At 56.8% G+C, this 19,019-nt stretch overlaps 1 protein-coding gene across 1 annotated transcript in view; it reads right to left on the bottom strand.

Moving 5' to 3' along the window:
- Positions 1-19,019, bottom strand: part of CACNA1B (calcium voltage-gated channel subunit alpha1 B) — a gene marked incomplete at its 3' end in the record, with an annotated part of 161,490 nt that overhangs the window by 121,732 nt on the left and 20,739 nt on the right. Inside the window, exons 2-4 of the mRNA XM_019642114.1 lie at positions 18,796-19,018; positions 17,759-17,864; positions 14,982-15,121 (exon numbers count right to left, since the gene is read on the bottom strand). Coding sequence (XP_019497659.1) covers positions 14,982-15,121; positions 17,759-17,864; positions 18,796-19,018 — 469 coding nt within the window. The remainder of the gene's footprint in view (positions 1-14,981; positions 15,122-17,758; positions 17,865-18,795; position 19,019) is intronic.

The raw sequence follows: 19,019 nt of genomic DNA, 5'->3' as shown, positions 1-19,019 counted from the left end.
GGCTGAGCCATCCTCCCACCTGTTGGCAGCTCAGTGGCAGCTCCACTCGGGCCAGGACTCGAACTGCTGTTGCTCAGAGCTCGCACTCTTAAGTGAGCTCTTCACCAACTGAGCCACTCGGCCGGCCCCTTTATCTTTGTTCTTTATATAAATAAACAACCTTTGAAAAACAGACAAAATATGTCATGACTTTTCCGAAACCCAATAGTAAGTTTATAAATGAAATTTTAAATGTTTGATATTAACCAAGTTTATGAAATGAGATAAAACACTATTAGAGTTTTCTTGAAAATCATTGTTAAAAACTGCTAAATGCATAAATAAAATTTTTCAAGAGCTGAATCTAAAAACGTTTCCAGTTTTATTGAGAAATAACTGACGTACTACACTGTATAAGTTCAAGGTGTATGGCATGATTTTAGGTCTGTTTAGGATGATTACCACAGGAGGTCTAGTTAACATCCGTCGTCTCGTACAGACACAAAAAGACAAGAAAAAACTCCTTGAGATGAGAACCCTTAGGCTGTACTCTCAACGCCTTTCCTCCCTGTGGTCCAGCAGCGTCAGCCGTGTCACCACGTGGCACAGGACAGCCTCAGGCTCACGGCTGGCCTCGGACCACCTCCTCCAGGCCCCCCACCCCCTATCTCTTTCTCTCAGCGTTTGCTGTGCTTGTTTGATTTTAGATTCCACCTGTAAGCACAGTGTTTGTCTTTCTCTGTCTGCTTTCAAGGTCCATCCCTGTAGTAAATTAAATCTAAAAAATTTTAAAGAACTATGCTTTTGGAATCGTAACTTTAGTAAATTGGATGTTGAGTTTTAGAAAGTAAGATCTTTTCTGAACCATCTTTTCTACGCACAAAATCTACTCTCAAGAGAACCAACATACCCACATTTATCATGAAGGATTTCCTTTCAAATCAGATCATAAAATAATTCTCATTTAATCTTATTTCAAGAGTTCTGGCTAACATAATGGAACGCAAATAAGAAATAAAGAAAGGAACAGACACTGTGGTTATTCCTGGAGGACGATGACAAGCCTCCCAGAGCTCAGTCACAGCAGAGCTTCTCAGAGTGGCCCCAGGACAGCGTCGGCCTCGCCTGGGAGACATCGCAAGCTCGGTCATGCCACTCACGAGCCCATCGAAACCACGCAAAATGAAGAAGTCACCAATGCAAAGTCAGGCATCTCTGTGGTGGTGGCTCCAATAAGCCACCACAGAGTGACACTGCGGAGTCATTATAAATAAAAACAAAACGGAGACCCCAGTGCCACGTGTGATGTGAGAGGGAGGTGCCTGACGTGCCACATGGATGAACCCTGAAAACATGGGAAAGAGCCAGACATGAAGGGCCGCATACTGTGTGGTGGCCTTTGTGTGACGTGCCTAGAACAGAGAAATCCCTGGAGACAGAAAGTACATCAGGGGCGGGTGACGGCTAATGGGTGTGTTTCCTGTTGGGGTGACGCAAATGTTCTGGAATTAGGTTGTGGTGACAGCTGCAGGATTCTGCGAACATATAAAAGCCCTGACCTGTACACTGTAAGAGAATGAGTGCTACAGTCTGTGAATTTCACCTCGATATGCTGCTAGACAGAAAGAAAAAGGGAAAATACAAGTTTTTATGTAAATTATGAGCACAACTGTGCTCACAAATTGTACTCGCCCAGGCTCAGCCCCACCCTGCACACAGGACAGCGAGGCTACAGGCCTGGCGCAGGTGCGGGGACATGGGGACACGCAGCAGACACACCAGCCAGCCCTGCCCTCCGCCCCCCATGGCACTGGTGCCCAGGTGGAGCAGGCACTTCCAGTCACATCAGAATGCGGGGCGATGGGACCACACACTGCAGCCCTGGCCTGTACCCCAAAGACTGGCCTAGAACTCACCCCACAGCTTTGACTCCACATCCCCCTGGGTCTTGGTGGCCACATATCCTAAGTACTGGCTAGGAGGTCACCTGCCTGTGAACTGCCGTTTGTGCAGGAGATCCTGGGTGCATGCACAGCCACCCCATGGCCCCCCATAGTCCGGCACACCCCACAGGGCCACTCATTTCTGGAAATGCCCAGGTGACCAGGAAGCACAGTTGTCATCTGTCTGTGAGGAAGTGACAGGACCAGGGACACACAGACTGCGCCGCCAACCCTCACCCTAAGCCTGCACCACTGGTGCCCACCAGGCCTGCCCCCACTTCCTCCTCCTTGCGTCTTGCTGCCCATCTGAGGGCCAGAGCCCCACCCTCCTGCACCACCTCCAAAGAGGCCGTGCTTAGCCTAGGGGACAGCACAGACTGAAAGGGCTTGGCAGTCCCCAATCACATTCGTGTGTGTTCTGGGACTGCTTGGGGACAGCCAGAACCACTGCGAGGGGGCCGCAATGATAGCCTGAGAGGTTCCTGCCCCACTGGGTGCATGCCCACCTCACTGAACCCCACCACTTGTCCCTTGGGCCGGGCAGCTGTCAGCCTTATAAGAGTGGTGCACCCTCTACCCCTCCCCAGGCCTCTACCCCTCCACAGCAGCTGTGCCTGAGGGTCCCATTCCAGGAAGTCCAGCAAAGGGAGGGGACAGGGCAACCACACATGTCCAGCTGCCCAGCACAGCTGTATGCGTGTCCCTGTGACTCTCAGGGTCACCTCTGTCTGGAGAATAAACCAAGAAGGGTCGGGAGTGCAAGTGTCTTCCCCAGACCCTTGGAGATGCTGTCACCCCAGCAACGGTGGCTCTGGCCTCAGGACAGCTGAGCTGAGCAGAGCCCCCATCCAGACCGGGGCCAGAGGTAGGACACATTTCAGAGGCATTGTGCAGCCCGTAGGGGTACCCAGGCCCTGCCCAGGCCAGGGGCTGGGGGTCCCCTCTCCCCCTGACACGAGCACCTTGGGTTTGGCTGGGCTCCCCTGAAGGACCCTGGGTCAGATGACTGGGACTCAAGGCTCAGCCTGAGGCTTCTTGGCCCTGGACTTAGGGAAGGTCCCTCACCTGTGATGTGAGGTCCCATGGGCCACACAGGTTGCCATGAGGTGACACTCAGATCATGGAAGGAACATGGGCACCAGCGTCCTCAGGACCACTGCTGCGTCGCAGGGAGGGGTGGTGGGGTAGGTAGGCCAGGAGCGCTCTGCTGGGAGAGGCAGCCACACCTGCAACCCAGCCTCGGCCACACCAGGTGGGTAAGGGGCTCCAGGCCAGGACTGGTCGAGCAGGTGCTGTGCAAGTCAGGCCCACAGCCTGCCCCAGCCCAGGGAGACATGGGCGCTGAGCTGGCAGACACATGGCCGAGACGGCACCATCTCCAGGAACTGCTTTGTCGCTGACTTTCCAGGTGCTTGTTCTTGCCCAGGAAGCTGCTGGCGGTCGCCATGGAGACAGCCTGTGGGGCTCAGCCAAAGACGCCTCCTCTTGGCCTCCCCACTTCGGGCTGGGCAGGCAGCTCAGGCCAGGGCCCAGGTCCCCTCCTTGCACTGGAGGGGTCTGGAGATTCAGGCAGCATTGAAGAAGGGCCCCCACCCCCAAGATCGCGCCCGGCAGAGCATGGCACTCGCATCTCACTAAAGCAAAAACACGGTGGGTTGTCTACAGCATTCCAGGGACTGTCAGAAGTCAGTGCCATTGCTCCGCCTTCCAAAGCAAGAAAAAGAGGTTCGGGCACAGCTGAGTGTGTCCTGGCTCCCAGCCCTGGGAGAAGGGGAGCTGGAACTGTCCCTGGTGCCTTGTGCCTGCATAGTGACACACACTGGCACACTGAGGTCACACACAAGCGTGTCACCGCCCCTGCCAAAAGCACAGGAAATCCAGCCACGTGTGGTCATCCTTCCCAAACCCCTCCTAAATGGGACAGGTGGGGACCCCACAAGCACAGCAACGACTTCAGGACCCAAGCTCCTTCAGGGTACAGTGGGTGACCCTTGCACAGATGTGTTCTGCAGCCCCTCGTGCTGACCTCCCTTACCCTCGCCACCAGCCACCTGTGTTGGGAAATGGCTGCCCTCCACGTGGACAGGGAGCCCTCGGGCCAGCTGCAGTGCTCTGTCCAGCTCGCAGGACGCCTGCTACTTTGGTAGCGTACAGCGAAGCTCTGACCAATGAGCCCACGGTGACCTAGGACTATGGCAGTAGCCACGGAGACTTCAAGAGCAAGTGCGCTCAGACCCTTCTTTTTAGGGTAAATCTCACACCAGCACATCTTGAGGGTCTGAGGAGCTAGTGGTGAGGAGCTTGAACTGTGGCTCAGCTACAAGCTCCCTCTGGTTCCTGAGGGGCGTAGGCTGATTCTGAGCCTCTCAGGTTCCAGCCTGTAAAGTAGGGTGCACTCCGCCAGCGAGTGGGGCACCGGCCTTCTACTCCCCACCTGCGAGTAACAAGGCGGAGCACCCCAATCCCCTTGAGGGTCAGGATCAGAGACCAACTAACGCAGGTTAAGATGAGAAACAGAGTCTCAGAAAATAATGTGAAAATGCCCAGGCTTCAATCAAAACTCATCCATCAAAAACCAAGAAAATCTCAAATTGAATGAAAAAAGACAATCAGTAGATAACAGAGAACTTGGCAGAGATTCTGAAGCAGTAATGATAAAAATGCTGCCAGTTAGGGCCGGCTGAGTGGTTCAGTTAGTTAAGACCTCGCTCAAGAGTGCGAGCTCTAAGCAACAGCGGTTGATTCCTGGTCCGAGCTGAACTGCCAACAGGTGGCAGGATGGTTCAGCTAAAAACAAAACAAACAAACAAAAAAACCTGCTGCCACAATGACAGACATACTTGCAACAAACAAACAATTAAAAAATTCATCAAAGAAATAAAAGATATAAAGATGAATCTAATGAAAATTTTATTTATTTTTTAATTTTTTTTTTTGTTTAAGACTTTTTTATTGAGGAGTTGGGGGGAGGGGAACAGCATTGGGGAATCAGGGACAGGGAACAGACAAGTTGCTGTCCTTCTGTTCTTCAGTCTAGTTGTGGAGGATGTTGCTTCACAGGCCCATGTTGGTATTATCATTGCGCTCTTCCCGGGTGAGGCAGGTCAGTTGCCAGCTTCTGGACAGCCACTCACGGGGGCTGCTGGCCGCTCACGTTGCCTGCCAGCCACTCACAGTAGCTTATGGCAACCCACTGCAGCTTCAATGCAGCCTATGCCGTCACCAGCGACTCATAGCAGCCCAGCTCCAGGTCGAGCTGTTGTTCACCATCTTAGCTGTAGAGGGCGCAGCGTCACTGGCCCTCATGTGGGATCCAAACCGGGGCCCTGCTGCTCAGAGCTGGCGTCCCAAGCCAACTCTTAACCAATGTGCCACTCGGCCAGCCCTTATTTTTTATTTTATTAACTGAGCCATCCTGCCACCTGTTGGCAGCTCAATGGCAGCTCAGCTCGGGCCGGGTCTCGAACCACTATTGCTCAGTGCTCGCACTCGAGCGAGCGCTTAACCAACTGAGCCACTCGGCCGGCCCCTAATGAAAATTTTATAACTTAAAAATACAATAACCAAAATGAAAAGCTAACAGAATGGGCTCCACAGCCGAACAGACAAAAGAGAGGAGAGATTCAATGAACTGAATGACAAAACAGGAGAAATTACACAGTACGGACACCAGAGAAAAACTAGGCTTAAAGACGAAAGGTGAAAGAGGAGGAAGACCGGAACCCCGGCCCTTACAGGGCGATACTAATGTGTCAGGGTCCCAGAGCAAAGGACAAGGAAGGTAGGGCCGAAAAGGTACTCAAATGTCTAACGCCTGAAAACTTCTCCAACCTGGCGAGAGGCTTCTACCTACAGATTCAAGAAGTTGAGTGAATCCCAAACATGAAAAGCTCAAAGAAATTCACATGACATACCACAGTCAAACTTCTGAGAACTAAAAACCAAGAAAAAAAATTGATTGGGACAATTGGAAATTGGAAACTGGAATAAATTCGGTGGTAATGGAACTATTTTTTTAGGTATGATAACATCGTGTACTTATGTAGACCAGTGTCCTCATTCTTGGACTATTAGAGACGAAGCCTCACGACACGTACAACTTTGGGGGAGGTAAAGGGAAGAGAGACACAAGGACCAAGATAAGGGCCCTGCAGACATCAGATGATAACGAGAGATTACTATGGACAACTTCACACACATAAACTTAACAGTTTGGACTACATGGACCACTTCCTTAAATTAAAAAAAAAAAAACAAACCACAAACTACCACAAATCACTCAGTATGAACTAGATAATTTGAATATCCCTGTAACTATTAAGGAAATTGAATCCGTAACATTAAAACTCCCAAAAAAATAAATCTCCAGGCCCAAGTGGATCCAGTGCAGAACTATACCAAACATTTAAAGACGAATTCATAGCATTTTTACACAATGGCTTCCATAAAACAGGGTGGGGAGGGGAGCACTTCCAAACTCATGTTATGAAGCTTGTATTAAAACCAGACAGAGACAGTACCTAAAACAAAACCAAAACATGACAGAACAACAAGCCTCGTGAATCCAGATGCAAAAATCCTTAACAAAATACTGGCAAACAGAATTCAGCAATACATAAAAAAGAACTATATACCACGACTATTTTTATCTTGGGGATAAAAAGCTGGTTCAGTACTCAAAAATCAATCATTGAGGGCCGGCCGAGTGGCGCGTTGGTTAAGAGTTGGCTTGGGACGCCAGCTCTGAGCAGCAGGGCCCCGGTTCAGATCCCACATGAGGGCCAGTGATGCTGCGCCCTCTACAGCTAAGATGGTGAACAATAGCTCAACCTGGAGCTGGGCTGCTGTGAGTGGCCGGTGACGGTGTAGGCTGCAGTGGGGCTGGCCGGCAGCGGTAGTGAGCTTTCGTGAGTTGCTGTGAGCAGCCGTCCAATGGCCGGCGACCGATTTGCCTCAGCCGGGAAGAGTGCAATGATAATACCAACATGAGCCAGTGAAGCAACATCCTCCACAACTAGGATGAAGAACAAAAGGACAGTAACTTGTCTGTTCCCCTTCCCCGATTCACCAATGCTGTTCCCTTCCCCTAGTTCCCCAATAAAATGTAAAAAAAAAAAAAAATTCAGTCACTGCAATCCACCATACAGACAGGCTAAGGAAGAGAAGTCATGTGATTACACCAATGCAGAAAGAGCATCTGACGAAATCTGACACTGATTCATGACAAAAACTCTCAGAGAGATAGGAATAGAAGGGAACTGCCTCAACTGATAAAGAGCATCTACAAAAACCTGCGGCTTGCACTACACTTGATGGTGAAATTCCAAATGTGTTTCTCGTGAGGTCGGGAACAAGGCTAAGACGTCCACGTTCAGCACCTTTATTCAACAAAGTCCCAGCAGCTCTCGTCAGTAAGGCGAGGAAAGGTGCAGAAAGACGTATGGATTGGGAATAAAGAAACAAAACTACCTCTCATTTGCAGATAACGTATTTGCCTACATAGAAAATTCCAAAGAAATCACACACAAAAAAAAATTCTTAGAATTTAGAAGGGAACTCAGCAAGGTTGCAAGATTAAAGATAAACAAACACAAAAATCGATTGCTCTTCTATACACTAGCAATGGACACATGGACACAAATGAAAAATAAAATACCATTTCTACTCAGGCAAAAATAATGGAAAAAGTTAGATGCAAATCTAAACATGCACAGGACTTGAATCCTGAAAACTACAAAATACTAATGAAAGAAATCAAAGATATAAATAAAAGGAGACAAACCATGTTCACAGATGAGGAGACTCAACATAGTAAAGGTACCATTCTTTCCAAATTAACATACAGGTTATATACATACAGGTTATATACAGGAGCTATATATGACAGTTCCTGTCAGTATTTTGTGTATACACTGACAAGACTATTCCAAAATTCATACAGAGGCAAAGAAACTAAAATAGCTAAAACAATTTGAAAAAAAAAAAAGAACAAAGTAGGAGAAGTGAGTAGACTTGATTTCAAGACATATAAGCCCAACCATCTAGGCAGTGGAACTTGGGAGGGACAGACACACAGACCATGTGGCAGAGAGGAAGCCCCCACCCAGACCCATGCACACACGCCTGGTTTTTGACAGAAGTGCAAACAATCCACTGGAGGAAATGCAGCCTTTTCAACACATGGTACTGGAGCAACAGGCAAGAAGGAAAGAAAATAACCTCAACCTAAACCTCACACCTGACAGAAAAATTAACTCAAAGGGATCATGGACTTCCATGTAAAATGTAAAACAATAAAACTGGTAGAAAAAAATTAAACACAGAAAATCTGCACGACCTTCGGCTGGCAGAGCTCTTAGACTTACAACCACACAACCAGCCACAAAGGGAAACACAGATACACTGGGCTTCATTAACATGTAAAACTTTCGCTGCAAAAGTCCCTGTTACAAGAACGAAAACAGAAGCTGCAGATGGGGAGAAAAACGTGCAAGCCCGTACCCAGCTATCCAGTTAGAACATGAGCAGAATATCTGAAGAGGCACTTCCCCACGATGCATCCCTAACGGCAAACAGGCACGTGAAAAAACACACCCAGCATCACTGTCCGCTAGAGGAGTGAACGTTGAAATGGCAACCACACATCGCCGTACACCTATCAGAAGAGCAAACATAAAAAAGAGTGGTAACACGGAGTGCCGGTGAGGACACGGGGGAGCCAGGCCATTGGTGCTGGTGGGAAGGCGAGCTCCACAACGGTGTGGACACGGCGGGGAGTCCCCTCAGAAAGGAGCCCAGTAACCGCAGTCGAGGGCACTCGTCCCAGAGAAGTGGGAACGTGCTCCCATGGAAACCTGCACGTGAGTGTGTACAGCAGCTCTGTTTACGACATTTCAAAACCTGGAAAGCCAGATGTCCTGCAGCAGGTGACAGACGGTTCACGGCTCACGGCCCTGCCCAATACCACAGCGACTGGCTGGAGGTGAGGCTGGAGGGAAGGTGACAGGTCAGGCAGAGGCTCTGCAGAGGGGTCTGCAGCCGGCACAGTCTGTCATGAGCTGAATTTTACATCCCCCGCAAATTCTTACATGAGGCCCTAGCCCCCAAAGCCCAAATGAGATCACAAGGGTGGGCCCCAATCCGATAGGACCAGTGTCTCACAGGCTGTCTCTGTCTCCACAGAGAAGAGGCCATGTGAGGACACGGCGGGAAGGCCGGGAAGTAAGCCCTTCCCCCCAAAGCCAGCGTATGGGCACCTTGATCTTGGACATCCAGCTTCCAGAACTGAGACAGTACACGTCTGCTGTTTGGGCTGCCCTGTCTGTGGCATGCTCTTACGGCAGCCGGAGCTGAGTCCTTCGAGGGCACAAGTCCATCGACAAACAAGTGAGGACACTAGGGAGCCTGAGGAGGGACACCTCTTGCGGTGAGAAGGGTGAGGAGAGGCCAGCCAGGTGGAGAGGGGGGTGGGAGCAGGAGAGGGGACCCAAAGGTCCACGTTCCACAGAAGGCAAGAGGGCCCAGCGCTTCCCAGGCCGGGACAGTGTGGCGTTGGCTGGGCTGAGTGACAGGACAGGCCGGGGCTTGTTACAGGTGCCTACAAACTGCAGACTGGGGTGGAGAAGGCCCAGAGGGCTTGAAGCTGCGGGTGGGGGGCACACGGTGGAGAAGAGCCTGCCCGGCAGCCCGGCAGCCCCAGGAGCCAGGAAGGGAGAGGGGCAGCGGGTGGACTGACAGCTGCCAACCCGCCACTCAGTGCTCCGTGCCAGCTGCCACCCCAACCTCGCCCCACGGAACTGGGTGGGCCGTGGGTCGAGACGCCCCTGAAATCAGCTCCCAAGGCCCCACTCAAAATGAAGCTGGCCCCTGTGGCCTGGCCACACTCCCTCCAGCTCCAAAAGCAGCTGTTCTAATGGCAGGGTGGGGGCCAGGCCCGAGAGCTGCGAAAAGGGGGCTCTGAGCATAACTTCAAGACCTCCCACACCCGAGACCAGCTAGCAGTCCTTGCGGGCCCTGGGGCACAGAGGACCCCACCTGACCAGCACAGAGGCCCCACCTGACTGGCACAGAGACCCCCACCTGACCGGCACTGAGGCCCCCACCTGACCAGCACAGAGACCCCCACCTGACCGGCACTGAGGCCCCCAGCAGCACTCACAGGCCTGGGGAAGAGCTTACATGGAGCTGGCTCTGGTTGCGAACAGGACACTGCTTGAGTGGTGGCATCTGGTCACATGCCATGGTCAGCCCACTCAACACTGTGTCACTGGTCACTCAGACATGGTGTCTCGTCACCTCACACTTGGACACAGCGTCAGCCACATTCAGGTGTGAAGTCACCAGTCACCCTTGGCCCGTCCTTGCCCAGGGCAGGTGTCCCCTGCCCGGGTGGCCTCCCCAGAGCACTCTCCTGTGCCTTCCACCACCTGCCCCACGCGGCAGGCGTCCCCACACTGAGGGCTGAGCTCGCCTCCCATGCAGTAGCCTGCAGGCCCTGTCCTCGTCCCACAGGAAACCCAGTCCAGGGAGGGAGACTCAGCTCTAATTACATGTCCTGGAAAGAAACCCCAGTTTAATTTGGAGTAAAATGAGAAGCTGTGGCTGGAAATGTCCCCTTGGGGAGCCACCTGCCTGAGCGAGGACACATTTGTCTGCTGTCCCCAAGGACCGGCAAGGAAAGCTGAGGTTAGGGCCAAGATGAGGAGGGGACAGCTGCGATTTCGGGGTCCTGGGGCTCTCTGCCAGCAGGAAGATGCCGCAGTGTCCGATGGGACCCCGAACCTGTCCTGACTCCCATCCGGAATCAACCCCTCAGGACCAATGGGTGGGGTGGGGGCTTCTGAGGGAACCGGGAGGGCGCAAATGGTGATGTGGGGACAGCACTAAGAGGTGACCAGTTATGGACGGGCTGGGGACATGGGTGTGCCATCGCTTCTTTCTCAGCTGCCAACCCCAAGTGCACACACTCAGCTACCTCCCGTTCCCGTGTTACGACAGACAGGCTCCTGGGGTTCTGCCGTCCACCCCACTCCCTCCAGGTCTTTCTGTCTACGTCTCCCGCTGGTCCCTGCCCCCTGGACCAAGCTCACCAGAGCTCAGGCCGTGGCCGCCACTCAATAAAACCCTCCTGCTGCTCCACTCCCACTGCCTCTGCCCAAGAGTGTCCCTAAAAGGCAGAAGCTGCCCGCAGGTGCCCACACCCTCCTCCCATTCCAGCGGGAGCTGCCCTCACCAGGAACCCACTGCCTTCATGGTGCTCAAGGCCACACTCGACCACGCCCCTCCCTCAAGAAAAGCATGTACTTCCTGAGTCGCTGACCACAGACACTCTCTGGTCTCTACCCACCTCACTGGCCACCCCACCTGCAGGCCCCGGGGCTCCTGGGCTCAGGCGTGGGCAGCTGTTCCCCTCTCCCCATTCCCGGGGGTCCTGACGTGTCCGCTCTAATACCATCGACACACCTGTGTCCTGGGGTTGACACCTGCAGCCACAGCCTGTCCCCCGATCTCCAGATGGTTCATCTTCACGTGTCCTTCAGAAGTCACCATGGTACTGAGGACTTCTCTGACTAGCCTGCAGCCCACCCTGCCCTCCTAACTCCTTCTATGTACCCAGCGGTCTGCACACCAGTCCCAGGCACTGTGATGTGGCCGTAAGAACTGCAGTTGAGACCCACCCTTGTCGAGTGTAAATTGAGGAGCAGGGTGACAGGAGACATGGACTTTAAGCAATAAAGGTCACGCATGAGCAAAGTGCACAGTTATGGAGGCTGTGTGCACTACGAGAAAGAAGCAGTGCCGGGAGAACATGCTCCCCTAGCACCCAGTCCCCAAGACGGCTGTGGGTCTGTTCAATCCTCAGCTCCTGGCAGATGCTCAACAAATCGTGAATAAATGAGTGATTAACAATAAGGGATGGGTTGGGGGAGCAGCAGAAGGGGGCAGTTCAAGCTGCTGGACAGACACACGGGTGGGAGGGCAGATGTGAGGATGGGAGGGAGCAGGGCAGGCGCGAGGTGGGGTGGGGGTGGGACGGGGTCAGGGGAGGGCGGGCGTGAAGTCGGCCCTTCGCTCACTCCCATGGAGCCAGGACCACACGCTGCACCCCCTTCCCAATGCCAAGGGTGCACCCAGGCTGAGTCTGTAGGCAACTAAAGGAGGCTAAGAGGCTTCCCCAAGGCAGGGGTGGGCCCGTCCCATCCAGGGCACCTGCCACCACCTGCACACCAGCCTCAGAAGCAAAAGAAACCCCAGCTGGCCTGGGTGCGGGGTGGAGGGGAGGTAGAGGGTGTGGGTGAGGGGGCGTGGCCAGGCAACAGGGCTTCCCCAGTCAGAGCCCCTCCCCACCCCACCACTGGCATGCAGCCCTCTGAACACCAATTAAGTAAACCCTAATTAAAAACAAAGTAATGAAAAATAATACTACCCATAGCTACCCACAGGGACCTCAGTTCAGGAGGGTTTAGAGTTAGGGTTGTTCACTGGACTCCCCATGGGCCACAGTCACCCCAAAACAGACCCAGGGCCTCCCTCTACCATGCACCCACACACACACGCACACATGCACACACCCACACATACTGACACACATGCACCCACACATGTTCACACCTACACAGAAGCACACGCACACATGGATGCATGCACACACATGGGCATACATATGCATACATGCACACGGACACATGTGCACACCCACACAGGCACACAGGCACACCTGCACATTCGTGCGCATGTGCATGCACACATGCATGCACGCAAACATGCACTCACATACACCCACAGGTGCACCCATACATGGACGCACACCCACACGTGCTCACATCTGCACACACGCACGCACGCATATGTTCATGAGCCCTGTGTGCCACAAGCAGGCGTGATGGAGCAGCTCCCCCTTGTGACACTCCAGCCCGTGAGCCCCCAGGGGACAGCATCGCCCTCCTACCTGGGACCCCTTCCACCTTCAGGGATGGGCTGCACAGGGAGGGAGCCTAGATACCATTGGCACCAATGCCCAGCCCTTCTGCAGGCAAAGACTTCACCCAAGCGAGAGACACAGAACAAGGTGGAATAGAAAAAGAGGCAGGAAGAACAAGAAAGGAAAAGCAAATTGACACAGAGAAATAGGGACAGAGAGGCAGAGAAGAGACAGGGTTACAGAGGCAGGGGTTAGAAAGACCGAGAGAGCGAGGCAGGGGAACGGAGGAGGGAGAGAAACGGAAGGCGACACCCATGAAGAAAAAGATGGGGCAACAAAGACACGAGCAAGAAGAGATGGACAGAGGGAGGGGTCTGCACGGCAGGAGCTGGGGAGCAGACCTCAGGTCTCAGGACCTTGGGCCCCTCTCCATGGGCTCCGTGGAAGGCGAGCCCATCCTGCTCTCTCTTGAGACCAGTAGTGTGGTCAACAGGCGGAGGGGCAGCCCCGAGCACCCCAGCCTCAGGAAGTCTCTTGCAGCTGTCACCAAGGGACCCAGGCTCCCTGGCCCTGGAATCAGACGTGCTGGTCAGAAGACCCAGGGGTCCTGCTGAAGGCGGGTGCCACAGGCTCCTCAGCCTGCCTGCCCCAAGGGGCCCCCTCAGCACCACGGACAGCGTCCCAGGAGGCAGGGCGGCTCCCAGGGGCCCAAGCACAGGGCACCCAGTCTCTCCCATAAGCCATTAGTTCGGCAGACGCTCCCTGGCCCCTCCTGGGAGCCTGCCCCAAGCTAGGCTCTAGGGAAGCCCTGAAAAATAAGACACGTTCTTGTCCTCAGGGACTCGCGTCCAGAGGGAGGGACGGAGAGATGTAAACAGCCAGTGACTCCCTGACACCCACGCAGTGCCCATGGGTTGGTGTGAGTGACCCCCTAGAGGGCCACACACCTCACCACCAGCCCCCCTCTGAGAGCCACACTCTCCACGAGCCCCCACCATCATCGATGGGACTGCAGGGGTCCACGGAGCTTCAGAGGGTTTTAGTAAATCCTGCCCTGGTGCCACACCCACTGTGCAGCCGGTGACATGGGGACGCAGGCAGGTGCAGATGGGTCCCTGGCACCGCAAAGCCACACGTCTCCCAACAGAAGGCTCCTCACCCCATTCTCTTCTCAGTCAGAGGTGAAAAATAGAGCAGAAATCAGAGTTTCCAAGCAAACCTATTAATTCCAATTTCAAAGGCGCCAATCCTATCAGTGCTGGTGACAGCCTGGTGCCACCGCCCAAGGACCGAGGGAAAACATGATGCAGGACCTGCAGCTTCCATGTCAACTTCTCCCTCCCCTGCCTTCAGCCAAAACACCTGTGCACACATCTTCACCCGCACTGAAGCAGGCTAGGGGCTCGCTGGATAGCCTGTGCCCGGCAGGGGGATGGAGGCCCTAGCCACAGCCACCCCTCCCGTGGAGCATTCTGAACTCCAGTGGGGCTCTGAGCCTCCCAGGGTCACCAGGCCCCCAGAAACAAGACTGAGTCGGGGGTGTGGGGCGGGGCCCCTGGCGGCGGCAAACAGGTTCTGTGCAGCCATCTCCCCAAAGCATTAACCCCGCCCTCTCCTGGGGGGCGGGGGTGGGGGGGTGGCCAGAGCTGAGCCTCAGCAGGTAGGGACACACAGGTGGGGCTCAGCGAGGAGGGGCAGGGTGCTCTGCCTGCACTCCAGCCCCAGCCCAGCCCCAGGCTGACTTTCCAGACCCCCTGGTCTGTTGTGGGGTATTGGGGCCCATTTGAGGAGCAAGTGGTGGGCGGGAGCCCCGTGCACAGCCAGTTGTCCACCAGGCCTCGGGCAGAGCTTTCCAGCTGGACCCCCCAGGCAGAAAACAGCTCACACACACACAAGTGCCTCTCCCAGGCCGGAGGCGACCAGGCTGCAGCCTGGAACTCACAAAATCAAGCCCTGGAGCCCTCCGAGAAGGCGGCCCCACCCCTGTGGCCCTGACAGCAGGCTCACCCAGGAAGGAGCCCTCGCCCCCCAGCATGGCAGCTTGGGCACTGTTTGGTCCCGCACATGGGAAGCAGATTTCCCACGCACACCCGCGTCAGACCCCGTGTGAATGCTGCTGCCCAGGCCCAGTCACCTACCCTGTCAGAACCACCACAAAGTCCATGACATTCCAGCCATTGCGCAGGTAAGAGCCCTTGTGCAGCACGAAACCCAGGGCGACAATCTTGATGCCCGCCTCAAAGCAGAAGATGCCGATGAAGTAGGGTTCCGTGTCGTCCTGCGGAGAAGCACAGCCCACTCACCACCGCGCCTGCCCCCACCCCACTCAGGCAGGCAGAGGGGCCCAGGCCAGCCTCTCAGCCCGCAGCAGACAGGCCTGTGGGCTTGTCCTGCACTGACCGGGCAATCGTCCATGGCCTCTCACACTCTTTCAACCCCATGCTAAGGGACACAGAAGCAGAGAGAGGTCACGGCACTGGGCCCAAGACCCAGCTTGTCTGGGGCACAGCTGCACTCAGAGCAAGAGGCCGCCTGGGCCTGGGCTCAGACCACTGCATAGGTGGCCTGGAGGACGCCCCAGGCCCGAGAGCAGCCCAGGACCCACCAAGTCCCTCAGCACACACTTTCTGGACAAACGAAGCGTGCAGGTCTTGGGAGCCTCAGGGAGCCTCTGGAGGATGAGGCGTCCAGCCAGGCCGCGTGGAAAGCAGTTCCTGGTGGAAGGGGCAGTGTGAGCAAAGAAACGGAGAAGGAAATGGCAGTGCACCCTCTCCTCCGCCCCAGGCTGCGTCTGGTCACCAGCCCACACAGCACCATGGGGTCGAGTCTACATAGTTTGGAGACGCCGATGTCACGTGCAGACATGCACATGGAGTATGCTGACTGACAGGGCAAGGTGGCAGCCAGCTTCGGACCAGGGGCGCACGGGCAGAGTCAGCACAGGAAGCAGCCCAAGTGCAGCCACAGATGCCTGCGGTCCAGGGCAGCGGCCTCGAAAGCAGACAAGGGGTGGCAGGGAGGGTCTGCCCTCAGGATGGTGAGGGTCACAAGAGGAACTGCCCTTCGGAACGCTGCTCTGCCAAGCCAGCAAGGGGAGGGCCGGGAGCTACCTGAGTCTTCTACCAGCTCCCACGCAGGCCGAATAGCCTGCGCTGTCCCTTCCCAGGAAGCCTGGCCTTGAAAGGCCCGCCCCATGGACTCAGCCTGGACCCCCAGCCCACAGCTGATGGGCAGCCCTGCGTGGTGGGAGCTGACAGCCCCTCCCCCATCCTGCCACCCTGATGCTGACTCACAACGGGACCCCCGTCAGGCTTCTGGTCTAGCAGAGTTGGACAGCCCCCTCTCCCCCTCTGCCCCAGGGAACAGCTAGATCCCAGCACACAGATCTTCCCAGAAAGCTCCTGGACAGAAAAGAGCCCTCCCAGAGCCAGGAGACGGGCAGGGCGCCACCCTGGACCACATTCACCCGGCTGAGGGCTGGCTTGGGGGAGGGTGGGACTGCAAGCTAGGGGCTCAGCTGAAGGCCGCTGGGGAAGGTGATGGTGGCTGGAAAGCGGAGCCCCAGGGACAGGGAGCTGTGGTGGCCCCACCCTGGACCCGGCAGGCCAGCAGTCCAGCTGCCCTGCACCAGCCAGCCCCTGCCTGCTCCCCTGGCAGCTGACCAGCTCCTCACCTGAGCCCTGGGTCCCCGCCGACCTACTCTCCAGGCCCAGCTCTGTGCTCTGGCCTTCAGACCTTCCCAAGGGCGCACAAGGCCTGTGCCTGCACGCAGGACTGGGGTCAGCCAAGGGCTCCTCAGGCCTCCGGGCTGAACAATTCTGCTCCTTTCCCAACAGCTCAGCTCCAACCCCTAGAAGCACGCCCACCCCGTCACCGCAAAGCAAGCCCTACTCGCCTCTGAGGCAGGAGTTCAGACTTGGCTGGCCCACTCAGGCCTGCCACCCAGCACAGACAGGCTCGAGCCTGACCACTGTACCCCAGGGCAGCCTCACTCTGCCCCCCTTTCCCACCACGGGGTCTATGATGGTTGGGAGGAGGGAGGCTCAGGGCCCACACCCAGCATGGACAGGCCTTGCTTCAACACTGCTCGTCTCCACTGAAGCTGGGGCGAGAGGCTTGGACAGAAGGTGGGAAAAGTGCCCCCAGAAGAGGCTGTCTCCCCTGGCCTCCAGCAGCTCCCCCTGAACCCCTCTGCCTGCTTCTTCTTTCTGATCTGAGGCGCAGCCTCTCAGGCCTCTGGGAGCCCACACAAGCCCAGGCAAAGGGGCCGCAGGACATGGCCTCACCTCCAAACCTCACCCTTCCCTCTGCCCCAGCCCCTCCAGAGACCCCACCTGGCACCTACTCTCACGGGCTCGGTTTCAGCAGGGGACAGCTCCTGGCAGGAGCAGGTGACAAGAATTCCGGATGTTTGGGAAGAAAGCCTGGGAAGGGGATGCTCCCCCACGAGGAAGAGGCTCCAAGCAGAGCAACAAAGACAACACTGCAGGAGAGGCCACAGAGCCAGGGCCACTCTGCAGGAGCAAGGCCACCACAGCCCTGCAGGGAAGGGTGGCGCCAGGACACAGAGCCAGACACCAGACAGGACCACTGTGAATGCTCCCCACGCCCACCCAGGTTTAGCTCTGAGTTTCTTAGATCAAGACCCAAGACTGAGACTGGATGGCCCATTTGGGGTGTAGGGGTAACTAGTGGCACAGGGCAGAGCAGCTCCCCTTCCACACCAGGGGCTGAACTGGCTCCCCCCAGTCCTCCTGGTCCTTGAGGGAGGTGTCAGCTGCCTGGGTTCTAGCCTTTCCTCCGCTGAAGGATAGAGGCGCTACCGGAAGAAGCTATACTCAGCCGTAGACCCTGAAGGATCTGGAATCGGACAAGCAGCCGCCACCCTCAGGTCCCCGGCAGCCACCGCACTCACCAGGCGCTCGGACATGGGTGTCTTGTCCCCGTCAGGGAGGTGCTGCTCCAGTGCCAGCACGATACAGTTGGCGATGATGGTGGCCAGGATCATGTACTCAAACGGAGTGCGTGGGTTAAGGACTGACCCGGAGGCGCCAAGGGGGAGGGGAGGCGAGGAGGCCGAGGCCGGCAGCGCGCAGTGCAGCAGTCGGCCAGGCCGCCTCCGGAGGGGCTGAGAATGACCGAGTCTGGGGCCGCCCCCTGCCCCCGCCCCCATCCTGGGGGGCCGCCCCCGCCCCCATCCTGGGGGGCCGCCCCCGCCCCCATCCTGGGGGGCCGCCGCGAGGCGTGGCCTCTCCTTCCAGTGCAGTCCCGCAGCCGCTCGGCACGTCCCGGCGGCCGTCAGCACCGTGGACAGCGCCACCCAGCTCCGCCCGGCTCCCGCGCCGGGAGGGGAGGGGGCGGTGCGCCCCCCGAGCCAGGCTGGAGGAGGGACCCCGCGCAGGCGCACACTGCTCCCTTAAAGGCACACGCAGCCACATGTACCTACACAGGCACGTGAACATACATGTCCCGAGAGTCCCGAACGCACGCACACACACGCACGCACCTGCAGCCAGGCACGCGCACGGCTCGCGGCCACCGAGCTCACACCCACACAGGCACGGATTCGCCCTCGCGTGCCCTCCAGGCTGGCCGCTCGCTCCGCACCCGGGCCCAGGGAGCGCACGGACGAGTCCGGGCGCAGGGGGCTCTGCCCAGCGCCCATCCCGCGCCCGCGGCCGCCCCACGACCGCGCGCGCACGCACACGCGGCGAGGAGAGGGGCCCTGGAGCCCCGCCCCGCTGCCTCCTCGCCGAGCCGTCCCGGAGGCGCCTCTCCCCAGGTCGCCACCTCCTCCCGGGCCCGGGAAGATGGCCACTGGGTGCCGCACGCAACTGGCCCCGGGCCCCCGCCCAGCCGCCCCTCCCAGACCCGGCGGGGCGCGGACGCTGGACGCCACGCCCGGTCCCCGTGCCCGCGGCCGCCCGCCCGGCCAGACCCCCGGCAGGATATGGCCACTCGGTGATGCGCTTGGCGTATTTGCGGACGACGTTGTCCTCGCTGAAGACGAAGAGCGAGCGGTTGACGGTGAAGCAGTTCTGCTTGACAGGGATGGGGTTGTACAGCGCCATGGTGCGCGCGCGCTGCGCGATCGACTGCTTGTAGAGGACCCGCTGGCCCGGCTGCAGCCCCCCCGGGCCCGGGCCGCCGGCCCCGCCGGCCCCGCCGCCCCGGGC

This window comes from Hipposideros armiger, unplaced genomic scaffold (assembly GCF_001890085.2).
Source record: "Hipposideros armiger isolate ML-2016 unplaced genomic scaffold, ASM189008v1 scaffold_3, whole genome shotgun sequence".
NCBI lineage: Eukaryota > Metazoa > Chordata > Mammalia > Chiroptera > Hipposideridae > Hipposideros > Hipposideros armiger.
Note: the sequence above shows the minus strand (reverse complement) of the source record. Positions and strands in the feature narration are given on the sequence as shown.